The sequence below is a fragment of the Pleurodeles waltl genome, chromosome 7 (assembly GCF_031143425.1).
Source record: "Pleurodeles waltl isolate 20211129_DDA chromosome 7, aPleWal1.hap1.20221129, whole genome shotgun sequence".
NCBI classification, from domain to species: Eukaryota; Metazoa; Chordata; class Amphibia; order Caudata; family Salamandridae; genus Pleurodeles; species Pleurodeles waltl.
Window position 1 is genome coordinate 677225290 of NC_090446.1, and position 15976 is coordinate 677241265.

At 43.2% G+C, this 15976-nt stretch overlaps 1 protein-coding gene across 1 annotated transcript in view; it reads left to right on the forward strand.

Moving 5' to 3' along the window:
• LARS1 (leucyl-tRNA synthetase 1) overlaps window positions 1-15976 on the forward strand; it is a 360224-nt gene that overhangs the window by 50322 nt on the left and 293926 nt on the right. The window contains exons 6-8 of the mRNA XM_069244681.1: window positions 1265-1426; window positions 5902-6014; window positions 7095-7158. Coding sequence (XP_069100782.1) covers window positions 1265-1426; window positions 5902-6014; window positions 7095-7158 — 339 coding nt within the window. The remainder of the gene's footprint in view (window positions 1-1264; window positions 1427-5901; window positions 6015-7094; window positions 7159-15976) is intronic.

Consider the following 15976-nt stretch of genomic DNA (forward strand, 5'->3'; position numbering starts at 1 on the left):
GAACATACGTTCTTCTAAAATTTGATAGGTGCTTATGGTGTGTTGCTATAGTATGAAATTCCTCACACAATTAAGTACACAATGCACCCCATTCTCTGACTCTGTTACCTTTGTATTTCAGTTTACGCAGACTTGAGGCACAGTTTAACTAAACTTTCTTTGCACAGTTAGCTCCCGGAAAGCAGTCGGCTTTCCCATCAGCTACACAAATAAGCATGGCCACCGACAGTGCTCCTTCTAAGCTTGGTGTTGTGGGAAGACAATACTGCACAACAGATTGGGAAGACTAACGTCTCCCCGCGTTCCATGCCTGTTGTGACTGTTGTCCTAAACACATCTGAGTAATAGCACATTTGAGCTGAATGGTAAAACTGCGAAGGAGTGCAGTTTTATTTGTTATAAGGCTGAAAGGAGTACTGTCAATGGTAATAAGAACATGTATGCTTTCATGCAAGAAGCGTTACTCAGGCCAACTGCAAGACAGTGAAATATGGACCAGAGTCAAACCTGAGCATATGCAGCAAATGGATGTGTAGATTATTTTCCTGTTAGGTTAGGACAATGGTTCTTATCCTGTGGTCCGGTGACCCTTGGGGGACCACAAAGCCTACTCGAAAGGGGGGCAGGGGGTGGGAGGTAGGCACGACTGGTTAAAAAATTACATATTAATAGATTAATAAAGTATATATCACTAAAGAAGCAAAATGTAAACTTGAAAATTTTACAACGTTCTGTAAATGTGAAGACATTTGAAATTGGAAGCTAAAAATGAAGTTGGTGTCCTCATATTGATTTGTAGGATCAGTGTAAGTGTATCAAACAGAATTTAGTATGAAAGATAAGTGTCCTCAGTTGAATTTAGAAATGCTCCAACTTTCCCATCGCCATAATTTTTTTTCAGATTTATTTTTGAATTAAATACAATATTTCATCATTTGTGTATTTGTTTGATGAACGCTTGTTTGTCTTTTTGGGTATTTTGTTGTGCTACAAATTATTGAAAAAGCTTAGACTGGTGTCCCCTGCTTCCAATAAAGACTCATTGGGAGTCCCCGGATTCCAATAATGATTCTGTTGGGGTCTCTGGGATACAGTAATGATTAGGTGGGGTCCAGAGACGTCAAATAGTTAAGAATCACAGGTTCAGGAAATCTGTAAAACTAAGGAACTTTGTTGTGAACATGAAGCAAACTTATCAGTAAGCCCGTCTATTGTTTCTTTGCATAGCATAAACCTTACGGTTTTTGTGTCTCTTTTCTGTCAGAGCAAAGCTGCTGCCAAGGCCGGCTCATCCAAATTCCAGTGGGGGATCATGCAGTCACTGGGCCTTTCTGATGAGGAGATAGAGAAATTTTCTGAGGCCGAGCACTGGCTCGGCTACTTTCCACCTCTGGCAATCCAGGACCTCAAGGGCATGGGACTTAAGGTACTGCAGTGACATGTTACCTGGATCCTACACATTCATCTTTATGTTTGCAGAGCTTCTACCATTTGCTTGCTGAAGTTAGAAAGAAATAAGCACGATGACACCTCAGGAACTGTTACCCTTGAGCAACATTTGTTTTATTGTTTTATTTGGCAGTGGCCATCAGCCTGATCTCTTGGTTATTTACTCCGTTTTGTTCAGTATGTGTTTACAGCATCAAAGACTATCTGAATAAACAGCAGTTACATTTGATTTAGCTCCCTGGCAAGCACAAGGTCATTGTAGGAAGTTGGCTCTGTATGTGCTATTTCAAAGTAAGGAATAGCATGCACAGAGTCCAAGGGTTCCCCTTAGAGGTAAAATAGTGGTAAAAATAGATAATACTAATGCTCTATTTTGTGGTAGTGTGGTCGAGCAGTAGGCTTATCCAAGGAGTAGTGTTAAGCATTTGTTGTACATACACATAGACAATAAATGAGGTACACACACTCGGAGACAAATCCAGCCAATAGGTTTTTATATAGAAAAATATCTTTTCTTAGTTTATTTTAAGAACCACAGGTTCAAATTCTACATGTAATATCTCATTCGAAAGGTATTGCAGGTAAGTACTTTAGGAACTTCAAATCATCAAAATTGCATGTATACTTTTCAAGTTATTCATAAATAGCTGTTTTAAAAGTGGACACTTAGTGCAATTTTCACAGTTCCTAGGGAAGGTAAGTATTTGTTAGGTTAACCAGGTAAGTAAGGCACTTACAGGGCTTAGTTCTTGGTCCAAGGTAGCCCACCGTTGGGGGTTCAGAGCAACCCCAAAGTCACCACACCAGCAGTTCAGGGCCGGTCAGGTGCAGAGTTCAAAGTGGTGCCCAAAACACATAGGCTAGAATGGAGAGAAGGGGGTGCCCCGGTTCCGGTCTGCTTGCAGGTAAGTACCCGCGTCTTCGGAGGGCAGACCAGGGGGGTTTTGTAGGGCACCGGGGGGGACACAAGTCCACACAGAAATTTCACCCTCAGCGGCGCGGGGGCGGCCGGGTGCAGTGTAGAAACAAGCGTCGGGTTTTCAATGTTAGTCTATGAGAGATCTCGGGATCTCTTCAGCGCTGCAGGCAGGCAAGGGGGGGATTCCTCGGGGAAACCTCCACTTGGGCAAGGGAGAGGGACTCCTGGGGGTCACTTCTCCAGTGAAAGTCCGGTCCTTCAGGTCCTGGGGGCTGCGGGTGCAGGGTCTCTCCCAGGCGTCGGGACTTTAGGTTCAAAGAGTCGCGGTCAGGGGAAGCCTCGGGATTCCCTCTGCAGGCGGCGCTGTGGGGGCTCAGGGGGGACAGGTTTTGGTACTCACAGTATCAGAGTAGTCCTGGGGTCCCTCCTGAGGTGTTGGATCGCCACCAGCCGAGTCGGGGTCGCCGGGTGCAGTGTTGCAAGTCTCACGCTTCTTGCGGGGAGCTTGCAGGGATCTTTAAAGCTGCTGGAAACAAAGTTGCAGCTTTTCTTGGAGCAGGTCCGCTGTCCTCGGGAGTTTCTTGTCTTTTCGAAGCAGGGGCAGTCCTCAGAGGATGTCGAGGTCGCTGGTCCCTTTGGAAGGCGTCGCTGGAGCAGGATCTTTGGAAGGCAGGAGACAGGCCGGTGAGTTTCTGGAGCCAAGGCAGTTGTCGTCTTCTGGTCTTCCTCTGCAGGGGTTTTTCAGCTAGGCAGTCCTTCTTCTTGTAGTTGCAGGAATCTAATTTTCTAGGGTTCAGGGTAGCCCTTAAATACTAAATTTAAGGGTGTGTTTAGGTCTGGGGGGTTAGTAGCCAATGGCTACTAGCCCTGAGGGTGGGTACACCCTCTTTGTGCCTCCTCCCAAGGGGAGGGGGTCACAATCCTAACCCTATTGGGGGAATCCTCCATCTGCAAGATGGAGGATTTCTAAAAGTAAGAGTCACTTCAGCTCAGGACACCTTAGGGGCTGTCCTGACTGGCCAGTGACTCCTCCTTGTTGCTTTCTTTGTTCCCTCCAGCCTTGCCGCCAAAAGTGGGGGCCGTGGCCGGAGGGGGCGGGCAACTCCACTAAGCTGGAGTGCCCTGCTGGGCTGTGACAAAGGGGTGAGCCTTTGAGGCTCACCGCCAGGTGTTACAGCTCCTGCCTGGGGGAGGTGTTAGCATCTCCACCCAGTGCAGGCTTTGTTACTGGCCTCAGAGTGACAAAGGCACTCTCCCCATGGGGCCAGCAACATGTCTCTAGTGTGGCAGGCTGCTGGAACCAGTCAGCCTACACAGCTAGTTGGTTAAGTTTCAGGGGGCACCTCTAAGGTGCCCTCTGTGGTGTATTTTACAATAAAATGTACACTGGCATCAGTGTGCATTTATTGTGCTGAGAAGTTTGATACCAAACTTCCCAGTTTTCAGTGTAGCCATTATGGTGCTGTGGAGTTTGTGTAAAACAGACTCCCAGACCATATACTCTTATGGCTACCCTGCACTTACAATGTCTAAGGTTTTGCTTAGACACTGTAGGGGCACAGTGCTCATGCACTGGTACCCTCACCTATGGTATAGTGCACCCTGCCTTAGGGCTGTAAGGCCTGCTAGAGGGGTGTCTTACCTATACTGCATAGGCAGTGAGAGGCTGGCATGGCACCCTGAGGGGAGTGCCATGTCGACTTACTCATTTTGTTCTCACCAGCACACACAGGCTTGTAAGCAGTGTGTCTGTGCTGAGTGAGGGGTCTCTAGGGTGGCATAAGACATGCTGCAGCCCTTAGAGACCTTTCTTGGCATCAGGGCCCTTGGTACTAGAAGTACCAGTTACAAGGGACTTATCTGAATGCCAGGGTGTGCCAATTGTGGATACAATGGTACATTTTAGGTGAAGGAACACTGGTGCTGGGGCCTGGTTAGCAGGGTCCCAGCACACTTCTCAGTCAAGTCAGCATCAGTATCAGGCAAAAAGTGGGGGGTAACTGCAACAGGGAGCCATTTCTTTACAGTCATTCATCTGTGCTCAAGATCAAAGCCCTTCTCTTGTACAACAGGCACCGAAGTCTGTGTAAGAGGAGCCGATTTTTATTTCAACAGCATTTCACCTTCCGAAATATTGAAAGAACGAGTTCTCTTCTCCGTATTTAAATCCCCTCTTCATTCCAGTTTTTTCTCCACTTGTCCAACAACTTTTGCTGAGAATCCCAGCTCTTTATTCTCTCTGTTCTACTCTCATGAGGAGCTCTTCTCTTGATCTACACATAGACTTGCTACCTGTCTGTTTCCGTTCTTTTTTACCCTCTCTCTCTCTCCCAGACCTCGGTTTCCTTTCTTCTATAAGCCTCCCCCTCGCTCTCACATCCCTAGCAATCTCTCTGCACCAGTTCCTAATTGACATTAGTGAGCCAAAATTAAAGCTTAATAATTGTAACGGTTGCTTTCCTCCTGAAGGTTGTTTGCTTAATCAAAAACTGTGTTCCGAAAACCAAGTAGACTAGATGCATCTCTGATTCTCCCACATGTCCCCAGTTGCTTCAAGCCTCCTGCTCCAGCATAGTTGATTCTGTCAACCTAAACATCAACTCAATCCTTTAATCAAGTCTCCTTTTTGCGCAAGTGGTGACTCCGTGCATCCATTGTCTCCCCTTTTGCCTTGCCTCTTTAACATTTGCTTCTTCACTGTTGCCAAGTGTAGGCACTCCGCTTATATGCTGTTTCTCCACGCCCTTAGGCCAACAGTTCAATTCATTTATTTTCTAATTTCTGCCCAAACTTCCATTCTCTACTCCTTTGTGTGTCTTTTCTTTGCTCAACTATGAACCGAACTGGGCACTCATTACTTGGCATTCCTCACAAATCTTAATCCTCTGTTTAATGTTGCTGCTTCTCACTTATCGCTACACAGTGCAATAATATTTTTTTATTCTCTTTAACCAAATATTATGAGGGTATTTCAAACTGTGTGACCCTTTGAAAGGATAGGTTATAAACTGACAAGACCATGAACCCTGGACACTTGGTATTTAGTGACAATGAAAGTTGAGCAATATGTTCAAGGATAACGGTATATTTTTGATGTCCCAACATATTCATTTTTTGTGTCCTGACAGGGTTCCAAATTTGGGTTCAAGTTTGGAGAAGATGTTGCCACGTTCCTTAAGCAATATTTATATCACAGATAGTGATATTATTTGTAGGAGTAGTAAAAACGCAATTGTAGTTTCCATGACTACCTATTCTTAGGATTGGACCAGAGTGATTCTCAGTGGTAATATTTAACAACAGTTTTGTTTTTGTTGGTCATATAAAATGTACAGGGATCCATGTGGATCATACCATTGCACCACAATCTCCTTGTACGACTCTAAGTTGCAACGTTTTTACCTTCAATGGATGACAACGTTTAGAAACCACATATTTTTAGAGAAGTGCCTTGTTTATTTGTTCTTTTGTTGATGATTTGATGCTCCTTTTTTTTTTTTTTTTTTTTTTTTTTTTTTTTTTTTTTTTTTAAGGTGGACTGGCGACGATCTTTCATCACCACTGATGTGAACCCATATTACGACTCCTTTGTACGGTGGCAGTTCCTGACCCTCAAAGAGAGGAATAGAATAAAGTTTGGGAAACGGTGAGCATTTTTAATGATCGTACATGGGAGTTGGACATTATTTCAGTACAGGTTCTAGAAAGTCTGAGCCATAGTATTCCTTTCCCTCTTTGTTTTTGGAAGGGGAGAGGTGGTCATACGAGGACTGGTAAACTGGGACATAATTACCACATTACATCAGTATGACACCTGTAGGTCGGAGCAAGTACTGAGGAATAGAGGTGTTATCTAAGAAGCATAGGGCCACTGAACACAATGGAAATACGTGCTACTTAGTTCTGCATCTTGCTCGAAAACATACAGATTACTTGTGTTCCTACATTTAAACCTGTGCTCAGCAAGATAACTTAATAAAGAACTGGTAAAGATCCTGTCTTCCTTCAGTACCTACAAATTGCAGCCAAACAAGCCCAAAAATATTAAATAGTTCAGAACTGAACCGATTGACACCTTGCATGGATACCCCATGCTTCAGAAGAGGACCATTAGTCCCACTGTCTTCCATTTCCGTTATAGTTATGAAGCAGGCTCTAATTACGTCACATGTTCTCTTTGCTTTTAATCTAATATTACATATATCTGTCACTGGTGTTTTTGCTGCTAGATGGACCTTTTCCTCTTTTGCTTTTAAGAACCAGCTGTGCATTTACCTGGCTCAAAAGTCACCTGATCATTAACACTTCTGATTTGTGCTATAAACTGAATTTTTTTTTGTGCTTAATATTGATTTTTCTCGTACGAGTTTTGTCTTTTAGACCTAATTGTTTAGTATGCCTTTGTGACATTTTGTGTTTTGCTGTCTCATAGCAGTTTTTTCAAACTCAAATATTAAAAACCACATTACCTTTACTGAAAAGTGTTTGGATACATTTCCCCAGTTTTCATAAAGAAGCACTTCATAATGTTACTTTTGGAATACGTTTGATATGTCTTATCTAGGGAGCTTCATTCTAGTGTCACACGTTGAGGAGTATATTTTAAAGTATGTCTCCATATTAAAGCTTCCAATCCCTTCATATTCTGCATTAGATTTTGTTACAAAATCGTTAGTTCTGAACGCATTATTTACTATGTAATAACTGTCTTTTTTTAAATTTTCAGCTATACAATTTACTCTCCAAGAGATGGTCAGCCCTGCATGGATCATGATCGGCAAACTGGAGAGGTAAACATATCATGGGGCATGCCTTGGAGTTCTGAGAATTGATGAGGGCTTCTAATTTACTTAAGTGAATATTAACATGCAGTGTTTGAGAGAAAATTAAATCTACTCCATACATTGCTCAATACAGTGGGCACATTTTTGTTCAGCATGTGCTCATTGTACTGGGCAATGATGGAGTAGATTTAATTTTATCTGAAACACTACATTTTAATATTCAGTTAAGTACATTTTGGTTCAGAATGTGGTTCAACATGTTAGCAAGTACATTCAAGGAGTTCAACTCAAGACCATCATCGCAAAAATGCTATACGTATTTTATACCAGCAAATTGTTTTCTAAAATTAACCAAAATAAACATCAATAAACCAAAAAGTGAACAGTGAGAGGTATTATTTTTGGAAAGCGACAAGCAGTGTTGTGGAAAGCTCAGGTGTACAGTGTGAACATATATCTACAGACACCATCTAATTTCATCCGCTGTAATACTAAATGTCAATATAAAATAAATGCTAGCCAAGAATGCTGAGCAGTTTTGTGTGAGAGCACAATGGTGAAAAAACATGTGGGTGTGTATATTTAAGTATTTCACGGTTGCCTATGAAATACAGATTTCATCATCCTCTTCTGAGCCCTCATACCACACTGCAGTGCTTTAACATGGTATTTCAGGGATGCTTGGACGAGGACCAAATTATGCTTTAAGTTTATCAAAATTTTGCTGAAGAATTACAAATTAAGCGGTGCAATCTCTATTGGTATCCTTATCAAAGCAATAAAGAAACAACATTTTTGGTGAAATCTGCATATTTTGTAAATTATGTTGCAAATGCAATAAATCCATAAGAATGCAGTAAATAATGCAACCACAGAATCGCCTAAATCCACTGACCGTTGCCACTACCTATCATTTTAACATTTTGTTCAAGATCAGTAAAAAAAAGATAATTCCAAACAGTGCCCATTGTTTTTAGCTCTTTAAACAAACAGCTTTTTTTAGGCTAACCGTCTCAACATAAACGTGTAATATATTAAATACACAAGGGGTTCCCTGTATAATATAGTCCTCTGTTACCATCTCAGGGTTCTGGTGACATTTGCAAACCAATCAGACTTTGGCTCCGAATCACTCACTGCAAATAGTGGATCATACTATACCGTTACCCGTTCTGTATTCTCCCTTGTTTGCTCCTGGACACTCACTCTCTCTCTGAAATTATTATATATAATATATAAAAATATATATATTTTTTCTTTGAAACCACCTATGGTTAAAGTGACATTACTGTTAGGAACGGTAATAAGAATGTTCCTTAGGTTAAACAAACTGATAACATCACTGATGACACCATAGTCCTATACAGCATAGAGTTAGTATATGAACATGTGTGGATGCATAGCGTGCAAATAGCATACATCCTTGAGGCAGTTGTTGTGCATGTTGAAAGTTATATGATGTACCCTTTGAAAATCTCTAAGGTTTGGGGTGCGATTAGTATTCCATGTTAAACAAGGTAGAGTCTAGGAGCATCTCATGTGGGTTTTAGAGTAATATTCCGTAACGTCAAAGCCTACTGCAAAGAATCTGTGAATAAGCCCAAACTTTCTGTTGACAATGAATTATCGACTTGTGTATGTCTGGCCACTTGCTTGCACATTTGTAATACATTGCTGTAAATTAATTGTATATAATGAGGTTGTTTATGAAGTATTGATGTTTATTTTCAGAACTTCACAGAAAATGTTTATGCATTGCAGGTTATTAAAGTAGAAATAGGGGTGTTCCATTCACAGGTTATAGGCCATTGTGCCCATCTCAAGAGTGTGGGCGGTGCTTTTTATCAAACTATGAAGGGCTGTCTAAAGAGCCTGGCAGAAGGTGTCTTTTCAGTGGCAAATATATACCTATCGACCTTGTAACATAAAATCACAGACTATGTGAAGGCTTTACGAGGTTGATCCCATTAAGGATTAATAGAATACCAACTAAATTTTGCCTGGTGTTCGTCACTTAGGAATTTTTTTAACCCATTAAAGTTAATAGAGACATTTTGCTTATTAGCTAGGTGAATCACAAATAAAGAGAGTAACATCTAGCAAATGTGGGTGCATTGTGCTGTATGTCCAGCTTGTAATCAAAGGCTATGTTTATTATCATGCTGTTGGTGATAGATGTGCTGTGTTGGTTATGTGAAGTCATAAGCAGTGCATGAAGGACATACATGTAACTCAGCAAACTAGAATTGGTGAATTTCAGTGTGTTTTTTTGTATTTTAAACATTCGTTTTTCTGGTATGTCAGCACCTAACTACAACTTCACTTTAACCTTTGGATTCTTCGCCCCTTTTTGCTGCCGTGTGAGGTGCCCCAGGGATCCTCCTTGAGCTCCACTCTGTTTAACGTCCATGTGACTCCTTTAGCTGACCTGATACGCTCGTTCGGTTTTGACCTGACTTCTTATGCAGGCGACACACAGATTTTCGTCTCTTTGACCAAAAATGACTCTCATATAGGAACAAAAAGTTAATGACTGCATGTTAGCAGTCAGTGGTTTGATGAATAAGAACTGTGTGAAACTAAACAACGATAAAAACCGAAGTTTTGCTATTTGGTACCCAAAACTCTTTCTCGTCCCAGATTTGGTGGCCCCAAGAGCTGGGGGGCACTCCCATCCCCGGTGAAGAAAACCCAAACTCTTGGGATTGTCCTGGATAACAAGCTGACATTCATTGACCAGATTAATTCAGTTATCTCATCTGCATTCTATGTTTTAAAAACAATAAAGAAAATCCTTCCCTTCATTTGTTCAGGATTGCGGAGGCTGGTGATCACATCCCTTGTTCTCTCCACATTATATTGCTGTAATAGCCTGGATGCCAATTTGCAGCAGCAACTAATAAACAAACTACGGGTTATACAGAATGTTGCAGCATGCCTTATTTTAAAGATCCCTAAATCTTAATCAGCCTCTAAGGCCTTAAGGAAACTACACTCGCTCCCAACCAATAAAATAATCATTTTTTAAAATTTTATGTATCACCTTTAAAACATTACACAGATATGCTCCAGCATTCCTGAAGGAATGTCTGGAGTGGTATACTCCGTCCAGAACACTCCGCTCGGCAAAATCTATATGCCTCTGTGTCCCTCGAATAAAGAAAGCCTCATGGGGCAGAAGTAGTTTCTGGCTGTCTGCCACAAAGGAATGTAACTCCCTTCCGATGGAAATTAAGGCGGTGCTTAATCTCCTGACCTTCCGGAAGGCCTTAAAAGCCTTTCAGAGTCTGCTGTTTAAGCTTTAAATGCGGTATCAGTCATTTGGTTCAGCAAGATCTGCGCCAAGACACCTCCGGGTATTTGTGCACTTTAGAAGTCTATCCAACATTAACCTTTTGATAAATTCTAGCCTTTTTCTTAACCTAAGCTAGGACCTTCTTACACAACTATTATGTCACTTTAACCTTTGGGGTTCTCAGTGAATTTCTGATATATATATATTTATATATTTTTTTTAAACGTAAGGTCAGGTCTTATTCCCCTACCTAACCATGACATCATTTCATTTTTTTGTTAGTCAGTTTCTGGATATTTTTTAAACATATTAAGCCAACTGTGCCACTAAGTTTGGTTTTCTGTTGGCCACAGGGTTTGCGTCCAGGCCCACTGCTCAATTATATCGTGGGTGACCCAGTCCCCCAAACTGGACCATTGTATAGTATTTTTTTGAAAGAGGTACAAGGATGAGGGTGAAATAGCCTTGCTGTAAAAGAGCAAAGTAAATTATGAGATAGCCTGACCTCTCCATGGGAGAAAAATACCTGACCAAACTACAATAAAGTTTTGAGAGTTGACAACAAGGTCATGTGTGTGCCTTCTACAATATGTTGCACAAGTCGCATTTTGTTCAGGTCAGTGGCAGAGCAGGCATTAGGAACATTGACCTCCTATCAGTGATTGTCTTTCTCTTACCAGAGAATTAAGTCTCCTAACAAGATGCAAATGGACGTCTGAAGGGAAAAGAGAGTGCTGAAATGATGATACCAAATCAGTGGAAGAGGCTGGACAATAGTAAGTTACGGAAATATAGCACTACGTTAGGTGTTAATTTTCAGTAGCTAGAGCTATCCCCTTCTGACCATCACTGTAATACAGTGTCTACAAGAGGTAACAGAGTAATTCTAGTAGTTTGTCTACTGCTGTTTGGTTCCTCGTATAGGCAGGCAATTTTATTGGATTCAGGACGCTTTGGTATTTAAGGTATCAGATCTACTTTGCTTTTCTCACTTATTTCATCTCCCTATGTAAACTTATATTTAGCCACTGCACCTCTCAGGCACCTATTGTTTCCCATTCTCCTCTCACCGTCATTTCAACCCCCTGTAGATGTGTTCTTGTTTCGCCAACCTTCGAGCAGTCTGTCACCTCTGTTCCTCTAAAGCTCAATTTCTCCATTCCAGTTACACTCTTCCTTATTTGTCAGATATTTTCCATCCATCCTCACTTATTCTTTCTTCCACTTCACTGTATCCTGAAGCTTCTTTGTAATTTGTTTCTCTCATTGACTTTAATTGATTGAAGTTATCGTAGAACTCTGTTGGTTGCTCTTTAATCCATTCACCACCTTTAGTCTTTCCTCATTATCTCCTAGCACTCTGTACTCCATCCTGGATAAGAGTTTATTTTCTCTCTTCCCCAGTTGTATTGATAGTTTCCATGTGTAGTAATGGCAGGTTCGATGGCATCTGTCGCTGTAGATACACATGGTATGCATGAGCTCGCCATCTGGTGTTGGGTCGGAGTGTTACAAGTTGTTTTTCTTCGAAGAAGTGTTTTCGAGTCACGGGACCGAGTGACTCCTCCTTCTGTGCTCATTGCGCATGGGCGTCGACTCCATCTTCGATTGTTTTCTTTCCGCCATCGGGTTCGGACGTGTTCCTGTCGCTCCGGGTTTCGGAACGGAAAGATAGCTGAAAACGGAAGATTTTCGACGGTATCGTTGCGATCCGGTTCGAGATAGACACATACGACGACGCGTTGAACATCGAAGCGCTTCGGTGCCCTTCGGGGTAGATTTCGGCACCCCGTCGGGGCCTAGTCGGCCCGACCGCGTGGAGAACAACGCCGATGGAACGGACCCCGTTTCGATTCTGCCCCGAATGCCACAACAAATATCCTTATACAGACCTACACTCGGTCTGTAACCTGTGCCTGTCACCCGAGCACAGCGAAGAATCCTGTGAGGCCTGTCGGGCGTTCCGGTCCCGAAAAACTCTGCGCGACCGTCGAGCGAGAAGACTGCAGATGGCGTCCACGCCAAAGGAGCGTCGACAGTTCGAGACAGAAGAGGAACAGGAGGAATCCTTTTCCATCCAGGATTCAGACTCCGACGAGCTAGGCTCTACAAAAACTGTGAGTAAGACGTCGAGATCAGAACTTAAAAAAGGAAAGAAGGCCCAGGGGACGCCACTGCCAACCGGCCATGGCTCCACCCAAATTCTCGGTGACCAACAATCGGCACCGAAAAAGGCCCATTCAGTGTCGACATCGTCCGACTTCGGTCGAGACACCGGCACGCAGCCTCCTCGGGACCGAGAGAGTGCTAAACAGAAGCATCGACACCGAGAGTTCGGTGTCGACACGGATCGACGCCGAGACAGTGGCGCCGAAGACCATAGAGGCCAAGAATTTTCGGCACAGAAAAAGAGGAAGGTTACCTCGGAGCCTAAAAAACAATCAACAGGGTTTTCGGAGCCGAAAAAAGCGACATCAGACCCTGTTTCAGGCTCCTATACTGAAGAGCATTCTATGTCTTCACAAATGAAGAAACATAGATTTGAACAAGAACTGCAATCCACTGACATGGATCACACGCAAAAGCGTATCTTTATTCAGCAGGGGACTGGGAAGATCAGTACCCTTCCACCTGTCAAACGAAAGAGAACGCTTCAGTTTACTCCTCAGCAACAAACAGCACAAAAGGTAACACCTCCTCCCTCGCCTCCACCTGTAACTCCGGCTTCACCAACTTACACCCCGTCACATTCGCCAGCTCACACCGCCATGAGCCACGATGACCAAGATCAGGATGCGTGGGACTTGTACGACGCACCAGTGTCTGATAACAGCCCAGACACATACCCAACTAGGCCATCACCACCGGAAGACAGCACAGCCTACTCACAAGTGGTGGCTAGAGCAGCACTATTCCATAATGTGGAACTACACTCTGAACAAGTAGAGGATGATTTTTTATTTAACACCCTCTCTTCAACCCACAGCTCCTACCAAAGCCTGCCGATGCTCCCAGGCATGCTACGCCATGCAAAGGACATTTTCAAGGAGCCAGTTAAAAGTAGGGCAGTGACGCCTAGGGTGGACAAAAAGTATAAGGCGCCTCCTACGGACCCTGTATTCATCACCTCTCAGCTGCCACCAGATTCTGTGGTGGTAGGGGCTGCCAGAAAACGGGCAAATTCACACACTTCTGGGGATGCACCTCCCCCAGATAAAGAAAGCAGGAAGTTCGATGCAGCCGGGAAGAGGGTTGCGGTCCAAGCAGCAAACCAGTGGCGCATCGCAAATTCACAAGCGCTGCTAGCGCGATACGACAGAGCCCACTGGGATGAGATGCAGCATCTCATTGAACATCTCCCAAAAGATCTGCAAAAAAGAGCAAAACAGGTTGTTGAGGAGGGTCAAAACATTTCCAACAATCAAATACGCTCCTCCATGGATGCAGCAGACACGGCCGCAAGGACCATTAATACGTCGGTTACCATCCGTAGGCACGCATGGCTCAGAACGTCTGGATTCAAGCCAGAAATTCAGCAGGCAGTGCTTAACATGCCAGTAAACGAAAAACTTCTGTTCGGTCCGGAGGTCGACACAGCCATAGAAAAGCTCAAGAAGGACACTGACACTGCCAAGGCCATGGGCGCACTCTACTCCCCGCAGAGCAGAGGATCTTATAACACCTTCCGCAAAACACCTTTTAGAGGAGGGTTTCGGGGTCAGGCCACACAAGCTAGCACCTCACAGTCCGCACCGCCCACCTACCAGGGACAGTACAGGGGAGGTTTTCGGGGCCAGTATAGAGGGGGGCAATTCCCTAGGAATAGGGGAAGATTTCAAAGTCCCAAAACCACTACCAACAAGCAGTGACTCACACGTCACTCACCCCTCCCACACAACACCAGTGGGGGGGAGGATACGTCAATATTACGAAGCATGGGACAAAATAACTACAGACACATGGGTCCTAGCAATTATCCAACATGGTTATTGCATAGAATTCCTGCAATTCCCTCCAGACATACCACCAAAATCACAAAATTTATCAAAATACCATTCACAGCTTCTAGAGATAGAAGTTCAAGCACTACTGCAAAAAAATGCAATAGAATTAGTACCAAGCACACAAATAAACACAGGAGTTTATTCACTGTACTTCTTGATACCAAAAAAGGACGAAACACTGAGACCAATTCTAGACCTCAGAGTAGTAAACACATTCATCAAATCAGACCACTTTCACATGGTCACACTACAAGAAGTGTTACCATTGCTCAAAAAACACAACTACATGACAACCCTAGACCTCAAGGACGCATATTTCCATATACCAATACATCAATCACACAGGAAATATCTAAGGTTTGTATTCAAAGGAATACATTACCAATTCAAAGTATTGCCTTTTGGTTTAACAACCGCTCCAAGAGTATTCACAAAATGCCTAGCAGTAGTCGCTGCACACATCAGAAGGCAGCAAATACATGTGTTCCCGTATCTAGACGACTGGCTAATCAAAACCAGTTCGCTCACACAATGCTCAAACCACACAAATCAAGTCATACAAACCCTCTACAAACTAGGGTTCACCGTCAACTTTGCAAAATCAAACATTCTGCCAAGCAAAGTACAGCAATATCTAGGAGCCATAATAGACACGACAAAAGGAGTAGCAACGCCAACTCCACAAAGGATCCACAATTTCAACAGGGTCATTCAACACATGTCTCCAAACCAAACAATACAAGCAAGAACAATACTACAGCTCCTAGGCATGATGTCCTCATGCATAGCCATTGTCCCAAACGCAAGACTGCACATGAGGCCCTTACAACAGTGCCTAGCCTCACAGTGGTCTCAAGCACAGGGTCACCTTCTAGATCTGGTGTTGCTAGACCGCCAAACTTACCTCTCGCTTCTATGGTGGAACAGTATAAATTTAAACATAGGGCGGCCTTTCCAAGACCCAGTGCCACAGTACGTAATAACAACAGATGCTTCCATGACAGGGTGGGGAGCACATCTCAATCAACACAACATAAGAGGACAATGGAACATACATCAAACAAAACTGCATATAAATCATCTAGAATTATTAGCAGTTTTTCAAGCACTAAAAGCTTTCCAACCAATCATAACCCACAAATACATCCTTGTCAAAACAGACAACATGACAACGATGTATTATCTAAACAAACAAGGAGGAACACATTCAACGCAGTTAAGCTTGTTAGCTCAAAAAATATGGAAGTGGGCAATCCACCATCAAATTGGTCTAATAGCACAGTTTATTCCGGGGATCCAGAATCAGCTGGCAGACAATCTCTCTCGAGATCACCAGCAAGTCCACGAATGGGAAATCCACCCACAGATTCTGAACACCTACTTCACACTCTGGGGAACACCACAAATAGACTTATTTGCAACAAAAGAGAACGCAAAATGCCAAAACTTCGCGTCCAGATACCCACACAAGCAATCCCAAGGCAATGCCCTATGGATGAACTGGTCAGGAATATTTGCTTACGCT